This window comes from Patella vulgata, chromosome 6, assembly GCF_932274485.2.
Source record: "Patella vulgata chromosome 6, xgPatVulg1.2, whole genome shotgun sequence".
NCBI lineage: Eukaryota > Metazoa > Mollusca > Gastropoda > Patellidae > Patella > Patella vulgata.
The window spans coordinates 26652833-26676912 of NC_065884.2; the positions used below are offsets into that span (position 1 = coordinate 26652833).

Genomic DNA, 24080 nt, shown 5'->3' on the forward strand with positions numbered 1-24080 from the left:
CGTCTATACACTGCTACTGGAGGATATGTCAGAATGCACCAAAATGTTTTCTAGTTTGCAAAATTTCTCGACCTCAGGTGGCCGGGGGCAGAGACACCCCCCTCCCCCGCGAAAGAGGGCCCTCAAAATAGTATAGCTTCCGCCATGATAAACCTTAAAACGCCCCTGCCCCCACGGTGGTTGTAGTTCTGTTCAACAATATTAACACACAAGAAAACGCTTTAAACTTAAATACAGAATAAAGATTTATTATTAGAAACATGATAATAAAACGGCTTGTCAAATCTAAACCAAATCACCATCGCTAATGACACCATAGACCGAATGCAAAAACCTATGACGTCATGTCGCTATCAGCTTTTCACCCTGGTCGATAAGACATGTTTAGATGAAAAAAACGTCATAAAGATGATGATATGATTTCAATACGATGGCCGTTTTACGTCCTGTTTTATCATAATATGAAACGAGAAAATAATTGACAGTGTGATTTGTGGATATATGACTATCAAACACAAAGATAATGATAAGAGTTTAGGCCTGCTTGTGTATAATAACTAGTGATTGTTCTGTTTTGTTTTGTTTTTTAATGAAGGTCTATTCTTTTGCCGAATCATATAAATTGACCTGGGCCCAGTTGCTAGAAAAATCTTAGATCTAGATTGAAAATTCGTTGGCTTGATTTACAATATCAAAAAATATTAATTGAATAATATTTATCTTGTGAATAATTTGCAATATACACATCTTTGTCTTTAGGCAAATATTACGAAAATTCACATTCAGTTTTCTATAGGAACCAAGTGCAGATCCTGATTTTAATATCTTTGATTTTCGAAGGCGATAACATTTAAAAACAGAAAAAATAGAATATTTAAATTTCCAGCTACTAATAGTCATGCATTATTTTCTTTTTTCTCTTCTTCTATTTCTTCTATTTCTTCTCTTTTTTCTACTTTAGCAGCACGGTCTTTATTTATTTTGTCTATTTTGAGTAATTGTCGTTTTAATTGTGCAGTTGTTGCTGATCCGGACGCCATTTTTCTAATCAAATCCACAAGGTCATTTGGTTCCACTGGGGGTAAGAAACGGAAAACAGGGCGCCCACTGTCGTCAATAAGAAACTTTTCAAAGTTCCATGTAATATCATGCGGCTTAATAGGGTCAGAGAACATCTCAAATTTATTAAATGAGGCCTTGCTGGGAGGCTGACATGATTCCTGAAAAACAAAGTAAAATTATATATAAATGTAGATTATTACAATTACTAACAGGCATGCATAGTCAAATTTAATTTCTAGTAGTAGTTGGCTGCATTCAAGTTTTCACGTCACAACGGGGCAGTATACCCAAAAGCCGGGTTGAACCCCCTACAGTGAGACGAATGAGAATGTTTGAAGTCAATCCTGATTAATTACTTGAAAATATTTAGATTTAGCTCAGTTAAAATTCTCTACTCTTAGATGAATGAGAAATAATTGGATTTCCCTAAAATGAACTGAAAGTGAATAATTGGATTTAGCCCCGTTTAACTGCCTGTATCGAGTTAACTGGGGATATTTTGATCGATTTATCTTTAATTCCGAAGACTGAGATAAATGAGAATATTTGGGATTAAACGGTTTATATCCTTTACTGAGATGACTTGTCTGCATATAAATATGGAACGCGCCGGCCCTGACATGCGGGTTAGCACTGACATCGAACCGGCCCATTGGACTCATTCGGGTTTAATTCTCAAGTTTGGGAGGACTGAGATTGTTTATAATACATTGTGAATAGTCATGGGATATTCATCCACACAGATTGCCATAAACTGTATGTAGTCGTCAAAGTATAGTGATAATTAATACAGTCGATCATCCGTTTCGGTAGCTAATCCACACATTTATTAAGTTGTTTAAATTGTTAGCAAAAAGCGAAATAATCACGCACGACGTTATCTTTACATTTATTCAGTCTTCTCTGTCACAAATTCAAATTTGTTCCTACCGACCTGTATTACTCCAGTATCTATAAATTTTCAGATCCTTGGGCTCTTAAAACACTACTAAATTATATTTAATTTCAAAACATTCCATTATCACAATATCATTGGGCAATCTCAAACACATAGATTTTATTTCCGTACCGTTTATTCGGCAGTTCACTTAGTAAACAATCACAAAAAGAGGGAACGATTTTAGTTGGTATATCTTTTACTTAGACTGGCCCTTTGAGAAAGACCATCTAATATTATGTCAAAGTGCAAGCAAGGCAATCCAAGGTAATTATCAAAACTAGCAAGGATTGTTTGAAATTTATTGAAGGAAAAATGATTTATCACAATATCATGTAACAACGTTGTAATCGTGGTATCAAAATAGAATGTCGTCTTCACCATTATTATGCTATTTAGCCTACACGCGTGCGAATAATCTGATCTCTTATTTGGCGGTAGAAAGTGTGTAACGGATATTAATCTGTCAGTGATAATGATATATTATGCTCTGATGGAATGTAGTATAATAAAAACCCACTCATTTCATTTGATGTTTCCATTATTTCAATCATATATCATGTGCTCACGAAACACATAAAGCCAATTTATTTTTGTGGGTTGATAAATAAAGCAGTGGCAATGGGCAATACGGGGCCATTTATTTCAATCAGAAATATTCAAAATAGATCATACATCTAATTTGGGTATAGGGTTGTGTCGAAGTGTCTTATTATAAAGGGGGATCACGTGGCTAAGTGGGTAAGACGCTGGCTCGCTAGCCTGGAGGTCGGGTGTTCGAACCCTGCATTGGCCGAGAAAGTTAATCCAGATTTTCCGGCGTGGTTCTCCCTTGTCAGTGATGCAGGGCGGAGGGGCTGACAAGGAAAGCTGTCTAGTCGTTCGGATGGGACAAAAAAACGAGGTTCCGTGCACACATCGGCCTGCACGTAAAAGATCCCTTAGCAGTTGGAATTCGATATAAGAGTAGGCCGTAGTGCCGCTGTCAGGGCAAAATTTCCATCATACCACACTCTATGGCGTATGCCTGTCTTCATTAGCCCAGTTCGGAGCAAAACAGTAGGACGTTAAACCCCATTTCATTTCATTTCTTATTATAAAGGATGTTTTGCAAACATGAGAAAACAAATAACGTCGTTATGCCGAACATACAATGTTTTTGTAAGCAGAACTATTTTTTTTAACCTGCACGTTATCATTAAATTCTTGAACTGAGGCCAAGTGGATTCCAAATTATCGCCTAAACTACAAAAGTGATGGCGGGTGTCTGGCACATGAGAGACATATATTGGTTTTTACTTTTTTAAAATCCTCATATATCTAGCTGCCTGCTTTGAAAACTTCTTGGCAACCATTTCGTTATCAATGCTTTTTTTTTTAGAAAAATGCTCTAAATTTTAACCTAGTTTGAAATGTTTATTTTATACTTCGTTGTTCTTGCTGTTCTTAAATAAGGTTGATTTAAAGAGGCATTATTACTTCAAGCTACCAAATTAATTTAGTTAATATCGTATTCAAAACTACCGTAGATGCATTTATAATAAAACATTGATTGTCAGACAACAAAACATACGCCTACCAGCAGGTAAGTCGTCACAACCATATTCTACGCTAGACAGTGGTAAACCAACAAAAAGGCTTCCTTCCTTTCAATAGGATAGACAACTCAATAATTTTTTAAGAACAATACAGGATTAGAATATACGTCTCTAAAGTGCTAATGAGATTTCGCAACATATGGGAATAACTCTCCAGGTTATGACCATAAATCAAAGGGGTTCTTGCTTTCAATGTGATACACAACCAAAAAGATAGGATCGCAATTGGAGCTTTTATGATGCCGACAAGATTTCGTAACACTAAAAGAGGGACATAACTTTGTTGGTGATTATCTAAAAATGAAAATCAATAGGATTCTTCATTTCAATTCTTTATAGACAATCCATATCCATTTTAAAATTATATATAGTGCCAGTATTGAGCTAATGACAAAGGGTGATAGCAATATACAATCTAATGTATTTGGCAAACAATCGAATCTGACCGGCGAAATAAAGCGCTAAAACTTCTTTTAGATGATATCAGCAGTGAGCATAACAATAATAATATGTCGACGCTTTTTTGTTATTGATAACGATAGCGGCACAATCTGTAAAATAGTATCACCTTTAGAAATGTATAAAGCGGTGCCTCCTTTTTACCGTTTACGTCGATTTTCTTCATCACGTCAAAACTGGGAACGTAGCCGGAGCCTGGTCGGACGTAACGTAGACCGTTATACAGTTCTGTGCTGTTATCAGCTGGTTCCTGATGGCCGAACTGGTTACAAGGAAAGCCAACGATAGACAGAGCATCTAAACGAAGTAAGATTGCATTCATTTGGATATACTGGTGGGTGAACCCTGAAATTGAAAGAAAAAATAATGAACAACATTAATATAGGTATACTTTCTAGTCCCTCATGTAAGTGAATACTTTCCAATTCGTATAGCAGATTGTCATGTTTCACATCAAATATTTCTAAAATAATTTTGGTGAAGCAGTTATGACTGTATGGGTCAGTTCTTTGTTCAACCACTTTCCTTTTAATGACAAGTATGCAATTTTGCGATTTCGTGGCTCTGTTCATGAACCTGATAAGCCAGTGAGAAAAGTCTTTAATGTGACCACCAGTACCACATTCTGTCGTATAAAAAGTACTTATACCTATTCATATTCACGGCGTGTATTTAAATAGTCAACATTATAACAACATTTTCTCCATATTAAATTTGTGTGGACTTTATATTCTTCAAGGGGTAGCAAAATAATATACCATTTTTAGGGTATACTTATCCTTGTTGGTTAAAGTTTTATGACCGGGATGCATCCCATCCCCCAAATATTCGATAATGGTATTAACCATGAAAAATAAGTCTCACTAATTTATCGGTTTAGGATCGGCAAAAATGGGACATGGCCGGAATTGTGCACATTTCATTGGTTCCAATGACATTCGACCTGGGGTCTTACGAAGATTTTATCAACAATTTCATCATATTATGATACAAACCAGCGGATCGATAATGTCTTTGATTTGCTAACTCTATAGCCTTATTATCGCAAACAAACTGAACGCGGTCAAATATGAAAAAGTCAGAATTATGAAAAACACCCCCCCCCCCCAAACAAAACACAAACATGCATCATAATTGAAGGGTTCAGCATTGTATATTCGGTGTAATTCCAAACCAACAGAATAATGTGAAGCTATTAGCAGAACGCCCCATATCTAAATGGCTAGACTAGTGATTCTCAAACAGTGTGTCGCGGAACACAGGTGTGCCGCAAGATTTTCCTAAGTGTGCCACGAAATTGAACGGCACACTAAGAAAATGTGAAAAACCAAGTGATCCCAATTGAGTGTCCACTGGTGTCTACTGATAGTTCATAGCTGTGTTTTTCTTTATTTAGCTTGAGTCATTCTATGTGTCCATGACTAGTCTCTGTCTACGATTGCATTCCGTCTGACTTACCATGTTTTATTTTGCAAAATTCAAACATTTTTCATATATATTTAACCAGGTGTGCCGCTATTTTTTCATATGTTCCAAGGTGTGCCGTTGGCAAAAACAAGGTTGAGAACCATTGGGTTAAACCAATATTAAGGCCACCTGCAGATTTCGTCATGGTCACGATATGTAAACAGGGCCTGCGCTAACCCTAACCCTAGCCCTTGCTCTAACCCACATTCCTCGGCAACAATCACGTGCCCTAAACCTGTTAACATCTCGAGACCTTGACGAAATCTGCAAGTGGCCTTAATATTTAGATCTGGCTATAGCTTCATAAAAACGTCTCTAAACACGTGTTGTCTAAATCAATAAGTACTTTCGATTTTCTCCTTTTTTTTCAAAACAAAGTTAGGTGTCGCAGATGTCAGTCTTCTAATTTCATAACTATGTAACATGCATTGAAAATCTGTTGTATAAAATATCCTTATAACTATTCACAGGCGGCTAACCAGGTCCTTTAGAGGTTTGATGATTCAAGGTTTAACCCCAACCCCGGAATTTCATGAGTACTCAACACAAAATAATTTTATTAAAACACATTCTGGGCCAATAATTATTCAAAGCGACCATTTCTAACTGAAGTTATGTTTATTTATAGTTTACACTATTTTCTATCTATTTCACATCGTCATCTTCATGTGGTTTAGACAAACGAAGCAATAATACACCTTCTTTCTTTTTCGTACAAACTCAATTACATACTGGTAATTTATATTTTTGACTTTAGAGATGTGTTGTGCCATTGGGGGTGGTAAAATACAGGATTTGAGTGGAGTGAGGCCAAAACGGCGGCAATTCTTAGAAAATTAGTTTTTTCGACGCAATTTCGATGACTAATGCTCTAAGCGAGTTAATATAATGGGATATCACATGGCACCAATATTTTTTTAAATTAATATGAAATGGGACGATTGTTTATTTTAGATCTGAACGTAAGTACACTATCTCTTTAAAAGAGTCGAGGTGGATAACTGCCAGGTTATTTCATGAGTTTGGTACATATGGCACATATTCCGTTGCTATTAATTTGTCGAATAAGAATTGGAAAAGTGCCAAGAGCTGACTTTGTTCATTGTGAAACTTTTTTTTAATATTCTAGGTTTTGATTGTTTTGTTATTTTGTTGTGTCTAATGAAATTCACATTCCCTTGTTTTGGGTTTTTTTTTTTAGATTCGGCATTAGAATCAACTACTTTGTGGAAATCATAATAGCAAATTTCAAAACGGATACATGGAAATACAATTTTATGGTATCCCCCCCCCCCTTTTTGCAGAAAAATTAGTGACATCCATAACATAATGCAGTCATTCTATTAGCTGACAGATAAACTCTCTGTGTTAACTATCGTTCCAGATCAATTTGGACCAAATACCCAATTGTTGTTTCAGTGGGAGTCACACCTAAGTATCGCATTTCGTTTTATTCTATTGCATGTGCAGAGTAAACTTTTGCAGTTTCTTTTTTAATATTTAAAGTTATATTTTACCCTCTTTTTAAATAAGATTATGTAAGCCCGTTTCTTACCTCAGAAAGTGGCTAGATTAACCACCATAAGGACACGTCCCGGGTGCTTACTGGTCAGGTTTAGATTGCCATTACCCTCCCAATCTTCAACAGCAATGTCACCGACGCTTTTCCCATTCTCTGGGGTACACACCGAGAAAAACGTCCCAGCGTACACGGTGGTTGCAAAAAGAAATGGGAGAATACCCCCATACTTTTTGATATTCATTGTGTTTCTATATGTTCTATCGCGAATTGTGTAGCTTCCCGGTGCTGTTTACTGATATAGTGCTAGTGGAATAGTCCATAATATAGGCCGTGGGTTTGTCAGTATATAGAAATATGAACAGATTAAATCAATAATGTCCACGGTGTAAAACTACTCTGAAAATATTCTACAGACCATCATGTTGACATTATTACAGCTTAAATCCGTCATTATGGAGCTTTTACTACTTCAGTCCAATTTAAATGTATAATTTATTCTGACATTTGATACATTGACTGGCAAGTGAATAACTACATAAAGATTTTAAATTCAGTCACAATCACCCATGTATACGTATGTATAGGGTATGGCGACATTTTATTAATTATTTTTTAATTATTATGCACGATTTTGATTATTTCTATGAAGAATAAAGAACAAATTGTGGATAGCCAATCAATTTGTGCCTTTCAAATGTTTTATTTATAACTGAAACGGCCTTCGTTTCTCGTTCGTTTTTTATAAGGGTAGATAACGCTTTTCATGTCCAATTATTGAATGATTTATGTAGATAATTTATATATTTCTAATTCGTTTATATTTTGTTGTAGTATCAAAATCTGTAGTATGTTTTGCTAATTTTAAATATGTATAATATGTGTATGTTTCACATTTGTTATAATTATTAATATTCATTCTTTGTCTGAAATATTTCCTAAATCATTACCATTTTGCTATGTTTATTATTACTAAAGTTATACGTGATAATTTGCCGTTTTGTAGGGTGATTGGACTGTATCTACGTAAGTAGTATTTTTCAATTGCTTAAGGTACTCTCGCTATTACTCAGTATAACTGATCTAAGGTTTGAGTTTTGAATCAACATACCGGGGTAGCGAGTTGTAACACCCTTCTCAATAAATCTTACGTACCTACATATAATTAAGAAAGTATCTGATCATAAGTAACATGTTATACACATTGTAATTTTATTGGTTTCTAAATACACATTAGTTATAATTTGGCCTTCTCTTATTCTTTGCTTGGGGATACTTGAGGAGAATTACCTTTTGGCTAATTCCAAACCTTGTCTCCGGGAGGGGAGCCTTTGCGTTTTGCTTACTTTACCCGAGGTTCGTGATTGGCCTAATATCAATCACTGGTTGCAGAGTTCCTATACCCCAAACCCTGTCGTCGGATATTAACCGGCGCTACAGAAATTTGGTGGCAGGGGTGGGATACCTCTTTAAATCATAATCCTACAGTACAGGTAAGTCAGTGGTATTAGACATGGAGGCTGGATCAGTATTGACTCCGCCGCTTTCAAAGGATTAAGAGATCCACTTCAAGGACTCAATTCCTCAGGAGCGGATCGATGAGTTAGGTGAGAAGCTCCATAGTCTAAGCGTAAGTTTGAACTTACCACTTGCAGGATCAATTGGTGGTGATCCGACAGAAATTGGTACATGTGCAAGACCTAAAGAAAGCCATGATAAGTCTCGTATGAGACGACAGATATTTGAGAATCCTGAAGTTACTTCTGAAAGCATTCCCTCTACGGAGTTTGACAATGCTCACAGACCAATGGTATTTAACAAGGAAGAAAGTAGAGCCCTTGAGACCAGGACTAGATTAGAGGATATAAATCCTCCATTGAATACAAGACTCAAGTTTAGAAAACCTATCTTACAACCAATGTCCTTTGATGGATCTGGTTCTTTGATGGACTACGAGGTACATTTTGAAACGTGTGTTGTAATAAACAGCTGGACAATGGAAGAGCGCGGCTATTATTTAGCAGGTGCCCTTAAAGGAAATGCTCAGCAAATATTAAGCTCGTTACCTAGTGAATACAGATATAATTACAACTAGATCTGCATAGCAGATATGAAAGCTTTCATATTAACTGCAAAGGGGGTTATTAGAATCTATTGAAACAATAAGTATAAATGTCATCAGGTATCTGAAAAATTACATTTACCTTATGAACAAAATGGGAAAAATACAAAACAAAAATTGTCGACTTGTGGCTACCATCCAAGGCATATTTAGAAAACCGTATATTATATTTATAGAGTACGCAGGACAGGAATTAGTTGTGCTTCAATGTAAACCGGCCCGTTTCTTGCCTTTAGTTTTAGAGTTAGGTGTGATTTTCAAAAGATTCAATCGGAAATCGCTGAAAATCAATTGGCTTCTTCATCTCATGACCTTAAACACTGTATAAATTTAAGGTCAATCGGATATTGAATTTAGCTTCTAGAGCGTCCACAAGATTTTTTAAAGTGATCAAGGGCAATAACTCTCACGGTAATTATCGGAAATGGCAGTAAATATCAGATATCGCTGAAAATCAATACTGTAGGCATCTTCGTGTCATGACCATAAATTTAGAGTCAATCGGATATTAACTTTGGCCTCTAGAGCGTCCACAAGATATTTTGAAGTGATCAGGGGCCACAACACTGCGCATAAATTTAAAGTCAATCGGATATTAACTTTGGCCTCTAGAGCGTCCACAAGATATTTTGAAGTGATCAGGGGCCACAACTCTGGCAGTAAATATCAGATATCGCTGAAAATCAATCGCCTACTTCGTCTCATGACCTTAACCACTGTGTATAAATTTAAAGTCAATCGGACATTAACTTTGGCCTCTAGAGCATCCACAAGAATTTTTTTAAGTGATGAAGGGCCATAACTCTGACAGTAATTATCGGAAATCGCTGAAATTCAATTTCAATGTGGGCGTATAAAAATTAACCGATGGCATATAATATTTAATGTATGATAAAGAAAAAATAGTCGATTTCGGTTTTTGGTGTTGCGCTCATTTTAAAAAAAAATGTCTTTTACGGATAATGTGTATAGTACTAATAGCAATCACATACGGAAGAGGCGATAAGATCCCTTTGCATTTGGAATTTCAAAATTAATTAAAACCAAATTTAAATTCCGAAAATCGGTTGTTTATTTTTTGCTGAAACTCCTTTTTTTAATCTGATCAAAATGGGAGTAAGTCACAGAGTGGTAATTGGCATATTGTGTCCAAATTTCATGGTTTTCGGACAATCGGTGCCGGTGTCACTGCGAAATTCCACTTTTTTCCCCTCATGGAAGCCGTAAATTGACTTAGTAGTGTCGTAGCTAGTAAAGAAAAAAAAATCAAGGCAATCTGACCTATATTTCGTCGATTTTTTTGAAAACTTTGATCCTTAATTTCATCAAGGGGAGATAATTTAGAAAATTTCTAATGATATTTTTGAAATCGCATTGATAAGATCTACTTACATTCTAAATTTCATGAAAATTGTGCAACTATTAAAAAAGTTTTCAAATTGATCTCAACTTCCGGTTCAAAATCACAGCGACGAATTTTCGAAATTCGAAAATTCGAAATTGCAGATTTTAAGTAAATGTTTCAAGGCACCCCTCAAAAAAAGAATTAGTAAAATAGGTCAAATAGTTACAAAGTTACAGTAATGTAGGTCAAATGAATTTTTTCGTAAAGTTCGGTGATTTCGGATTCGAAAAACGATTTGAAAATATATTTAATCAACATTCGCACCCCATTTTTGGGGGGGTAGGTCAAAGTTTCAGATTGATCCTATGATTAGATTCTGAGAAATCCGATTTGTAGAAATGACACAAAAAAAAAAAATAATAATAGGAACAAGTGGTATCAGATGCCTCAGAGAGAATATTCAAATGCTCCTTGTGATACGTTTGTAACACAATTATAACCTAATGTATTACACGGGAGTGGAGTGGGTGGGTCGGGGGGCTTTTCGATTGGCAGGGGACTATTAAAATGGGTAAGCAGAGATAAGCAATTTGATGAAACTTTGTGTATAGTTTCATTACATTAGTACCTTGACCATATTACCTTGACCAAGTTCGACAATGAGCATTCTCTTAGTCAGGATAAGCAAAGCAACTTGATTGGCCGGGACTTTGAATTGGTTGATGCTTTGGGGTATGATAACTTTGGTTATAATGAAGTACTGGAACATAACAACCCAGCTTTTAATTGAGCTAGAATGTTTAAACTTGGTGTAGATGTTCATCAGGTCTTGACTGAACATTTTGAGCTACAGCTTGGCAATTTCATTGGTCGATGCTTTGGGACAAGATAACCTTGATTTCTATCTGACAGAGAGTGATGAAATTTACAGTATAGTTTGATTGCTCGATACTTTTGAAAAAAATATGAAAGTGCGATTAATTAATGTGTCATCTTTTACTTTGGGGTTTTGGCGGGAGACATCAGCCATACTGTTTGCTTGTTTAATATCCCCTATACAATATACGCTCGACCTCATTACCCGAACTGGGGTAGAAAAGTGGGATCTTTGACAATGAGGCAATGAACTTGTACATTCTTTTGCAGCTGCACAAGAGGGAACATCAACGCCGGATTAACCATGGTGGTGGGGAGGGGGCCTGATACCGACCGTGAAGCCCCGCAAGGGGGTCGGGTCAGGGGGTTCTCCCGCTAAGAAATTTTAATTGGAGGCCGAAAACGTGATTTCATGGCATTTCAGGCACTTGTGTCGGAGCCATTTAGAAATACCTCCCCCAGAAAAATAAAATTCTGCCACAAAATTAGCCACAATCCATGCGGGTGCTGTGAAATTTCTAGAGGAGGGAGCTGGAGCCCATGAGCCCGTAAATTCGCCACTGTAAATGAGCAGAGCTACATCAAATCAAATTCAGCTTATACCATACCCACAATAATGTTACGGAGTCAGTGAGTTCAAGTTAGACAATACGCTGACCTTCCACTGACCATGCTTATAATATAAAATCTGTCAATGACAGCTGATTCATTGTTTAGTTTTTTATATGATATATTTAATATCAATAATATATGTATATGCATGTTTTATTTTACTTTACACGACCTCTAAAAATGTCCCAAATCGTAAAAATACGACTTTTTGGATTTCGATCTCCTTTTTTCGGCTACCCCGGACATTTTCAAAAAATGATACAATGATTTCACACAACAGGCCAGCTATTAGCCTCTCGATTGACAAGAGTTTCATCGCCCTCCATTCATTATAACCAATGTCATAGTGCCCTAAAGAATCAACAAATCAGCTTGCTTATCTCTGCTTACCCTAGGCAAAAAATGCTCATCTTTGAACTCAATCATGACATTGACCTAGTGAACGCCTACACCAAGTTTGAACATTCTAGCTTAATTAGAAGGAGAGTTCTTGTGTTCCAAAGTCCCGGCCCTTCAAATTGCTTCTATTTTTCATTTTCATTTCAAAATGGTGACCATCACGTGACCGAAATCAAAATTCTGATCCGATAGATTTTTAGGCATTCCTTCCAGGATTCCGAAAATATGACGCCCGAGTCTGTAAGTAAAATAGCAAAAAAGCCTTTTTGATTTTTCACGTTTAAAGATGGTGGCACTTCCGGTTCAATCGACAAACTCCATATTTTGTGTACGAATCAGTAATTACTTGTCTAGTATCGAATTTTTTTTTTAGGTCATTCTGACCTATATTTCGACGATTTTTTTGAAAACTTTGATCCTTAATTTCACCAAGGGGAGATAATTTAGAAAATTTCCAAGGACATCATTGAAGTCGCATTGGCAAGATCTACTAACATTCTAAATTTCACGAAAATCGCACAACTATTAAAGAAGTTGTCAAATTGGTAATAACTTCCGGTTCGAAATGACAGCGACCAATTTTCGAAATGCCAAAATCCGAAATTGCAGATTTGAAGTAAATGTTTCAAGATACTCAAAGAAAAAAGAATTAGTAAAATAGGTCAAATAGTCACAAAGTTACAGCATTGTAGGTCAAATGCATTCCTTCGTAAAATTCGGTGATTTCGGATTCGTAAAACGTTTTGAAAATATATTTAATCAACAGCCACCACCCATTTTTGGGGGGATAGGTAAAAGTTTCAGAACGATCCTATGGTTAGATTCTGAGAAATCCGATTTGTGGACAAAACACAAAAAAAAAATAACAATAATAATCTTAACAGAAACAATAAGCTTTCATATGTAATATGAAAGCTTAATGAGTTGTTAAATGCTTTAGAGGGCCGATTTCAGCCACGAAATCAAACACAGTTATACAGAAGTGAACTTAAAGTAAGAAGAAGAAAGTCTGGTGAGAAACTGACAGAATTGGGTCAACGTATCAAAAGGATTGTTATTCTAGCTTATCCAAAAGCAGAACAAAACCTCCAGGACATTCTAGCAAGAGATGCCTTTTTAGACTCCTTGCAGGATGATTCTGATATGGTATGGATGATTCAGCAAAATCGCCCTTCAAATATTGAAGACGCTATACAACTTGCTCTGGAGCTAGAATCTTTTCGGTATGCGGAAAGCCAGAAAAATCAGAGAGAAAAGTACATAAGAGCCATAAATGAGGATAAAGAGCCATCGTTACATGAAAAGGTTTCTTCCCTTTTCAAAATGATTGAACAGTTAAAAGAGCAAATAAGCTCCAATAACACTTCTGCTAGAGATAAACGTGTTACAAATGTACTTGTTATAATTGCAGAGAGCCTGGACATTTATCCATTGATTGCAAAAGAGAAAGGCGACGCTATAATGCTCGCCCTGTCACTAGAAGTCAAATAAGAAGACAAGTTTATGAATCTCAAACCTTTTATAATAAACCAAATGAAGGAGGTCTCCATGCTGAGATGGAAGTAGGCGGGGTGAAATCTCAAAGCCTAATAGATACAGGAGCCACGGTAACTCTTATCTCCGAACCACTATTTGATAACATGTCACGAAAGCCTAGACTTGAAAATCTGGGATATGATTTGAAACTAGCCAATAGGGAACACATGAAAACTAAAGGAAAAGCTAGTTTCAGTTTTAAGATAGGTGACTTGCAATGTGAACATAATGCTGTAGTTGCTCCTATCGGATCCCAGTGTATTATTGGCTTAGATTTTCTCAGAGACCAAGATTGTAAACTCGATTTAAAAGAGAAATGCATATACTTTAAAGGTCAAAAGATAAATCTTTCTATACAAGGTTCAGTTGGAGTTTACAGAGTTTCATCATCTCATACAATACAGATTCCGGCCAGACTGATGGAACTGATAGAGCCGAAAAGGGGTGTCAAGTGATCCAAGTTGTTCAACTTTTGTAAGACGTCGGGACGACTACTTTTCGAGGCGTGGGTAATGAAACGGCCTTCGTTTCTCGTTCGTTTTTTTATAAGGGTAGATAACCCTTTTCATGTCCAATTATTGAATGATTTATGTAGATAATTTATATATTTCTAATTCGTTTATATTTTGTTGTAGTATCAAAATCTGTAGTATGTTTTGCTAATTTTAAATATGTATAATATGTGTATGTTTCACATTTGTTATAATTATTAATATTCATTCTTTTTCTGAAATATTTCCTAAATCATTACCATTTTGCTATGTTTATTATTACTAAATTTATACTTGATAATTTGCTGTCTCATAGTGTGGTTGGACTGTAAGTAATATGTTTCAAATGCTTAAGGTATTCTCTCTATTATTCAGAAGTCTATAACTGATCTAAGATTTGAGTTTAGAATTAACGAAACCGCCTAATCAACATACTGGGGTAATGAGTTGTAACACCCTTCTCAATAAATCTTATGTATCTACATATATTTAAGTAAGTATCTGATCATAAGTAACATGTTATACACATTGTAATTTTCTTGGTTTCTAAATACACATTGTAATTTTATTGGTTTCTAAATACACATTAGTTATAATTTGGCCTTCTCTTATTCTTTGCTTGGGGATACTTGAGGAGAATTACCTTTTGGCTAATTCCAAACTTTGTCTCCGGGAGGGGAGCCTTTGCGTTTTACTTACTTTACCCGAGGTTCGTGATTGGCCTAATATCAATCACTGGTTGCAGAGTTCCTATACCCCAAACCCTGTCGTCGGATATTAACCGGCGCTACATAACTAAGAAACAATATACATCTGATCAGTAGAATAGCTTGGGCCGGGCCAGTAGCGGATTATGGCGGAGGCGCCAGAGGCACCAGCCTTCGATTCTAAAAAATAAGGAAAATCTCCAAACATAAAACTGAAAGAAAACGCTGAAGACAGGGCTTCTGAATATGAGAACATGGTCCCTTTGAATTCAGTGCAATGGACCCTATGTCCAAGAAAAGGGCCTCTGAATCCGAGAAAAGGGCCCCGCTGACACCAGTGCAAGAGCCTCTGTGTATTTGTCCAGTAGTAAGGCACATGCGTCACCCATCATTCATCAGTGCCGTTATGCGTAGGCAAAGTTTTCATTTGTTCAACGCACCGCATTGGATGTATGTGTAGTGCGCTGAATTCAGTGTCTGGATATTCGTTATCGCTCGAGTTATGATGGGTGCATGTTGATATCAACATTCTCCAATATATACCGTGCTATCACCATTTACCTGCACCCCCCCCCCCCCCCGGTCCATTTAATTGATACTCTAAGTACGTTTGTTGTTTATTATTTATGTCTGTTTATTATGTGTATATTGTGTATCTTGTCCGCGGGCGGGTTTGTCTTATGGGTGTTTGTTTGTGTGTGGTGCGATCTTCATGCACTTACTATTATCAACTGCTTTCCACTCTCCACTCTACCAATCTGGCACCCCAGTAATCTTTTCAAAATTATTAATTTTGTACAAGGCTGAGAACATTTGCAATACAACATTTGCTTTGCTTAATATATCACAAACATATTTATCCAACAACAGAAAAAGCGTATCGTTATATCTCTGGACGGAGTGGGACGGGACTTGACCTGACTTGACTACATCCATGTAGGGGCAACGGCTACTGTAGCTACTATACCGGGTGTCCTGGTAGAAAATCCCAGGTAGAATCATAATTTAGGAATTACGTTCCTGTTGGAGGGTTTTTGCAGTTATTTTGTTGGGGGGGGGGGGGTTCTTCCACATGTTAACAATATCGTATCCAGCTCATAAGAAATGCCTTAGGCCCTACTCGAGAGAACCAACGGGCCTATACTAGTACTTTTATCATTTGCTTTAACATAGACTTATTTCGACATCCTTCATTGGTATGTATAAGGCAATATGTAATAGTGTATTCATAGAGCGACTGAAATAAATACGTTTTTCTGGTCATCTGCGTTATTATTTATTCTACAATACACAATATTCGCGAACCACGATAAACAGTAAATGAAGTAGGCTTTTGTGGTCTGCATCCCTTTTCAAAAAAATAAAAATGATTTGCCTCCCTTTAAAAATTTAAGACGGCAATAACCAGTGGGAAAGTATAAAGACTCTAAAGACTTGGAGATCGAAAGAAAATGTACTTCCGTTGTTGAAATCTAGGCCTAGTGAAAAGTAAAGCCAAACAATAGGCATTTTGGCATAAGTTTAGTTTCAGGAATCAGAATGTCAGGTTGGCGTATTTTTTGAAACTATGATTAGCCTAATGGTATTATTATTAATATTAGTGCAGGAGGAGGACTGTACACGCAATACAAAACCGATAAAAAGACAAACATGCGGCGGACAAGACTGAGACAAACTACAATTTACAAACAGAACATTCACATTATTGCAAGAAATATATAAACAACAACAAATGTCAAATTGAATGGATGATATTACAGTTATATTTAATTTCCAAAAGTTACCTATTGCCTAGTTTCTTTGGGAACTGTCTCTGATCGGACGATGTCCGCTGACAGTTCCTATCCGTCCAAATATTGCTGCACCTCTGTTCTAAGGCAATTTTACCCACTATTTTTCACAGTGATAATTCATTTCTTGCCACAGCTGACCCACATCATTTATAATAATTCAACACTATTTACTAATACAATTTTGCTATTAATAGTATTAAAAACATACACAAAATACTTTGAACTGATCAGCCATTACGAGACTCGAACATGTGTAGACCGCATGATTATTTAATCGAAAAATTCTACTTGAAAATAGTGTCAAATTATTATAAACTTGTGTTAGATATGGTGAGAAATGATTTTTTTTTTTGATGCAAAATAACAAATCAGGGTAAAAAAAAAAAGGTAAAGGTTCCAAAAAAGCCTGAGACCAGAGATGGGTAAGAGCGCTATTTTACCATATTTTCACGTTGCAGCTATATATAGCCTATAGGTCGGATAGGAAATGTCAGCGGACATCATCCGACCAAAGACAGTTCCTAAAGGAACTACCTATAGCCTATAGTACTATTTCACATCCTGATTTTCTGCACAAGCTGTGCAAATAAAGATGACTCTACGCCATGCAGTGTGCTATGAGTTGGGAGCTGCAGTGGCTCAGTGAGTAAGGCTCTGGCTCGCCAACAGGAGGTTTCAGGTTCGCTCCTGGTGTTGGCTGACAAAATTCCTGTAGATTTTCCGGCACAGTCTTCCCTTGTCAGTGCCAGTGGTGCAGGCTGTAGAGCCTGACAAGCACAGTGTCAAGTCGTAAACTGTCTTCTAATTCATTTACTGAAAAGGAAAGGGTCAGATTAGTACTACTTTATTACGCATTTTAATCTTAGATATACAGAAATATTAGTTTTCACCATTTGTAGTATAAGCTTACCGGTACTTTTATTAAGGTAATTTGATTGGTTTTTTTTTTAGAAGGAGAGGATCAACAGAGAATTAGATTCCAGGTGGAGCTAGAATTTGTACAATGTCTGGCTAATCCAAACTACCTTAACTGTAAGAACCTTACTTTATTAAATGATTTTACAAAATTGATGTGCACACTGCAGCCATCAGCAAAGTGAGTCTCCTGATTACACATTAGTGCCAGTGGTCTATTCATTTGACGCCTGTCCAACCTTGTGGGTTTTCTCTGTGTCCTCCGGTTTCCTCACACTGCTAAAGAGTAAAGACCCCTACACACAAGCTTATTATTGAAATAAAATTGAACCATATATGTTAGTCCCGAAATGACCTAGATACCCCATTTCTCTCTCTCTCTATTCATTTGATCCAGTATCAGTAGGTCTACTCTTGGGATTATATTACTTTCTCCTTCCGAGTTAGTTGTATGTGGAGAGGTAGCAAGACTATTTATATAGTATATTCAGGAATACATCGTTGAATACAGTTGATTATTTTATAACCAATTCAAAATAATTGCATCAATGGTTTATTATTATCATTTCCAACAACCATATTTGCGTCCATTATAGCCTTCAGTTTACTTTTCACTATTTTTAGTATATAAGTTTACTACCCGGTACTTTATTTAAAGTTACAATTTCATATTTTTAAGTTATATTTTTAAAATGTATTGAAATAAAGCCCTAAAATAGATGGTATCTATAAACAGTCCTACCTTGTTAAAGAATAATCCTATTAATCCTATAATTCACTTTTGCCAGTTGGGAAATTGGCAAAAATATCATTTTCAACTTCAAATTCAAACATTTGAAGATAGCTATTTCATGGTGGGGAATAGGAAAACAAGGGAGGTAATTGTGTTATTATTTCCGGTGTGAAGATTTTTAAGTGTGAGAAAGATAACCTATGATCGTATAATAAATAGTGAGTTGACAACCTATTGAGCAAAATACATAGAAATAATTATGTTTTGACTTTCTTAGAAAATATGAAATTGTAACTTTAAGGTAATTTATAATTTGATTGGGTTTTTTTATTAGAAGGAGAGGATCAACTAGAATTTCTACAATGTAGATTGTTTATAACCAGTTCAAAATAACTGCATCATTGGTTTATTATTACTATTTCCAACAACCATGTTTGCTTTCATTATAGCCTTATTTTGTGATAAACTATATTTGGCTGACTTACTTACTGAAGAAGGTGAAAACTGTTGCATGATGAGATTTCTCACATTAATTTTCAATCATGTTTGTTTTTACTTTTCTTTGTTTAGTTTTAGCACAGAGAGGATTTTTTAAAGATCCATGTTTCATCAATTATTTAAAATATCTGATGTATTGGAAGGATCCTAAATATTCCAGTTTTCTCAAGTAAGATTAAATTTTGTTTACTACAATGTATAAACTTTATATTTGACCATAATCCATTAAACAAAATTATCATTCTCCACACAATCATTAAATGAAGAATCTTTTTCTATCAGGTAGGGGGAGGACATTAGTTTTTCGGTATATTTTGTTATTGGGTTACAAGGAAAAGTTGTCCCTAGCCTTTCAAAGAAATCAGATTATTAAAATGTGTCTGTCCGTAGCACTTTTGGAACACAATGACTAATTACCAAATGTTCAAGTCAGGACTAGATTAAGCATTGAGCAATCACATGCTTAGGCCATCATTGGAAACGGCGGCACCTCAGAATTTCTGCTTTGTTAGATGACGAATTCAAATATTTAATATAATAATTAATTAAGAACTTTTAATTAAGTTTTTCATTGTTTTTTGTCTTTTCTTACTGTTACCTTCTTTGTCTCAATATATAATGACATGTATAAAACCTCAGAAAAACTCTAATCACTGCTTGACAGATTGTTAATGGTTTATTATTGTTTACATTTTGAATTGTATACTATATGGTGGCACCAAAATATTCTTTGTGCTTAGGGCCTCTATAGGTTTTAATATGGCCCTGGTCTAGGACGTGCACTTTAGATCCCAAGTTCTGTCATTCAGTCAAGTGACGTGGTTTCGATTCCCTGCTTGTATGTAACAACGGAATAGCGTAGAATCTTGTTGTTTTTCTCTGGGTCCTCCGGTTTCCTGCCACAGCTAAAGACCCCTACGTTCAAGCAAATTATTGAAATTAAATTGAATTACATCTAAGTCCTGAAATGACCTAGTTTGTGTCTAGTTGGCATTAATCCCCATTTCTCTCTCTACTTTCGGATTAGTGTGTGGGACATTAGCCTCATTATTGGCTTGTTTCTTTTTCAGATATCCTCAATGCCTCCATTTTCTTGAATTGCTACAGTATGAACATTTTCGAAAGGAATTGGTGAATGCAAGGTGTTCAAAATATATAGACGATCAACAGTTATTACATTGGCAGCATTATATGAGAAAACGAATGGACTTATTACAAGCTCAGGCTGAGAAAATGCAACAAAGTAATACAAAAACAAGTACATAAACAAAGTTCATTTGTGGAGTCCAAATAAATAATAATGTGCTACAATTAAAGATATGTGAAACATCCAGGAACTGAAAAAGGACACAACAATGTATGTTGAGCAGCGGAAGACATAAAGTGTTTTTGTGTCCCAACATTCAAAAACTCTCTGGAAAAGAACATTCAAAATTTTAGTAAATATTTTGGTTATGTTACTAACTGGTCCCCCACCCCCAACCCTGGGATCTGCCATGCCAGATCCATGTCTCTGTTACAGTTTCAAATCAATACATGTTATCTACATTAAAATGTAGTGATTGCATTGTAAGCCTATCTATATTTGATTAATTTAGTATATATACCATAAACCATTTTCATATATCATGGAATAAGTGTCATGTGACTAAAATTCGTTTTATGGGTCAAACTTATCTAACTCTTGAAGATAGGTTCCCAGAAAAGTATTTATCGGGTGGTTATTTCCAATAAAAGTATTGCAATTTTGGTATATATGGAAAGTAGAGATATCCAATCTTACTAGAAAAATACTGGATTCCCTGAAAAACACTCATGGAGCGTATACATGACAAAAATGTCAGGGTTCCCCTAATCGACAGCCCGACGATTAAGAATATCTGCACGTGTGATTTCAAAGGTTGCACGCAGATATTGAGCGCTAGATGTACATGTTGATAAACTTTATGAAGAGATAGACGTACAACACTTTCTGAGATAAAAATCATGGAAAAAGACGCGGCAATGGATAATCCGTGAATTTAATTAGATTTCGATATTTGTAATAGTCAAAGACAACATCGTCTTGTGTATGCAATGAATTGTCCTCCGACTTCGCACCCGTAAGTCACGTGACACAAACATGACCTCTTTTGATCGATTTTTTATAGCAAGGGTATTCCTTGACAATTACAATGTTTCGAGAAGGATTTGAAGCAAATTTATGATAAATTAATTAGTTTGAATATGTTTTTAGGCCAAATATATTATCAAATCAACCAGTTTGTACGCAGGAATGTAACTTTAACATTATAAAACATTATATTCGGTCAATATTGGTCAAATATATCATTATTATCACCAATTGTTTCATTTTCACATTTAAAATACAAAGTCAGCAATCATGGTGTGTTGTTATGACTAGTGTTGAAACTTGTATCCGAATATCCATTCACGGATATAACCTCGCGGATATTCGGATGCTTTAACTATTCGTGCTATCCGATGTTTTTTTTTTCATAACTGTTTGTGTTATTTTGAAACGACCCCTTATATTATATAGGATTAAATGAGCAATAATTTTCTGCAAATAAGGCTTGAAACATATCGACAGATCCGAAGCATTTAGTCTTTCTACCCAATACAACTGTTTTATTACTTTTAAATAGTCATAACCAGCACAGTTCAAATATTAGACGAATGCCATGGCCCATGGCGAGCTCCTAGTCGTGCACTTTGCCGATGATTAGAGCTGTAGCTATTCAGCACATTCAGGCAAAGTCAAGCTGTATACACGTGGTCTTTGTTTATTTCCTCTGCTAAACTTAGATAGCCATGACTGGCCAAATCTTATGTTAGTATTCCAGCCACCTTGGTACCATCAGAGCGTGTGTTTTCCCCAGCGGTAAATTTAGTTACCACTAAAAGATCAAATCTGGATCCAGACACGTCGACCATCTAATAATAATATTCTTACGTGAGATTTTAAAAGATAAAAAGCTGTAGCTAGTTTTAGACAGTAATCAATTAAAACTTTTTGTTTGAACAGTTCATGTGTGTTTCCTTCATATGGTGCCATTTATTACGGTTTGATTTTTTTGAGCCGAACCCTGTCTTTCCAATGTTGGCAGTCTGAGTCGGGCAGGGGTTGTTTATAACGAAATATAAAAGGATTGATCATTTCAAATAAATTGGTTCAGATAAATAAAGTTTTAGAAACTTATGAAATGATTTTTCTTGTTAGTTAGACAATGTTTTAAAATAAGACTGTTCTGGGTATAAAAGTTTGATGAAAGCCTTCTCCCTCTCCGCATGCAGCCATATTTATTCTTCAAAACGATGGCTCGATCGTTTGATACATCCTGCATTAAGCTTATTAGTGACAATGACAATATAGGCTATTAAAAAGATGTCTAATAATTCAAATCATCTATTTGAATATTTATCTTATGGTTTATTAGCCTTTATTCGTACAATAGACTAATTTCATGCGCTTGAAACGTCAAAACTAAGTTTTAAATTACACACGAATATGTTCGGATAGCCGAATATTAAAATATGCCCAGAGCTTCAACACTAGTTATGACCAGAATGAGGAATGGGTTGGGAATCTAGCTCTGTACAACAAGAACTGAATATTTATTGGGTTCTTGTGCTTGTTCTATAAATCTTGAGCAAACTTAAAGGAGCTAAATCGCTAACATTTTGGACCTAGAAATTGACAAAAGTGGGTCGCAACGCATATAATACTGTAATATGAATGTATATAAACTGATTTACATTCAATGGTTTCCGTTTTTACTCCAATTTCAAATCAGATATGTTCGGCGAAATAAGCCAGCAGTCTCAAGCGAGTGCAAATTTCTAGCGTCTGGTTATTCCAGTCTACATACGCCGTTTGATATGGTGCAATGTGTCTAGCCTCGTCCCTCGAGTCTCTTGATACAACTGGGGCTGAAGCGCATTATGGTACACGATTCGTGTACTAATGGTAAAATGTTTATTTTGTCTTAAATATTGGATATCAAAAGCCCATCTTTTTCCGGTAAGATCACAACATGAATGTTGATGTAATTTGACAAATAAATCGTGTTTTCAATGTTGAAGATTTTTGATGATATTGAGTTAGAGACTTAGCTCCTTTAAAGATTTGACGATCCTAAGGCTAAACAAGAAAATTCTGGTTCTCAAACAATCCTTTCTAAAAACTCTGATGCAGGAGGGATATTTTTTTTTTTTATCAAAGGATCACTACTGGGCTAAATGACTTCTCCAAAATATTATGTTTCAATTACCGGTAAGGCTAGAAAAAAATTGGGTTTAACATCCACTCGACACAAACTAGGTCATTTTGGGACTAAAATTTTATTTCAATAATTTGCTTGAGCGTAGGGGTCTTTTAGCAGTGGGAGGAAACCTGGAGGACCCAGAAAAAACCTACGAGGTTGGACAGGCGACCCTACTCCTTGTCCTGTACAAGCGTGGAATTGAAACCACACAACTTGACTCAATACAATACAGACCGTCTGATACAACGCGCACGTGTTAACCATTTGGCTACCCAACCCACTACCGGTAAGGCACAACATTTATCACTTCATGATGTTGAGTATCATTTATGATTTGTAAATAACATTTATCAGGGTTGTATATGTCCGGATTCATTTGAGTTACTTCATGTAACCCAGGGAAAACATTTACATGCAGTAATTATGAGACCGTTTTTTATATTTTACAAAAATAAAAACAAGTCATGTGGCTCTTTTTAAACGACACAGGAGTATCTGAGAACCAGAATATTTTATTTTATTTGGCCATAGTTATATAGTTGAAATAAAAAATCAAAACATTTGATCAAATTTGCAAATATTATGTCTCGCCTTACTTTTTTGCAAATTAAATCAGTCTATAATTAAATTACAGTATATCAACAGTTTGTTCTGTTTTATTTTCCTACCCCATTTTTTCTGGTACGAAGTTCTAACAACATTTTTTTGTAAGACACATCCAATAATGTACAGATTGTGATTGT

General features: G+C 35.7%; 1 protein-coding gene across 1 annotated transcript; it reads right to left on the bottom strand.

Moving 5' to 3' along the window:
- Positions 1–227: 227 nt before the first annotated feature.
- On the bottom strand, positions 228–7338 carry LOC126823452 (epididymal secretory glutathione peroxidase). Its single transcript, XM_050552318.2, has 3 exons — positions 7079–7338; positions 4166–4401; positions 228–1220 (listed from the first exon to the last, which is right to left on the bottom strand). Exons 2-3 carry the CDS (start codon positions 4376–4378, stop codon positions 897–899), a joined length of 537 nt encoding a protein of 178 aa, XP_050408275.1. The 5' UTR covers positions 4379–4401; positions 7079–7338; the 3' UTR covers positions 228–896.
- Positions 7339–24080: the final 16742 nt, after the last annotated feature.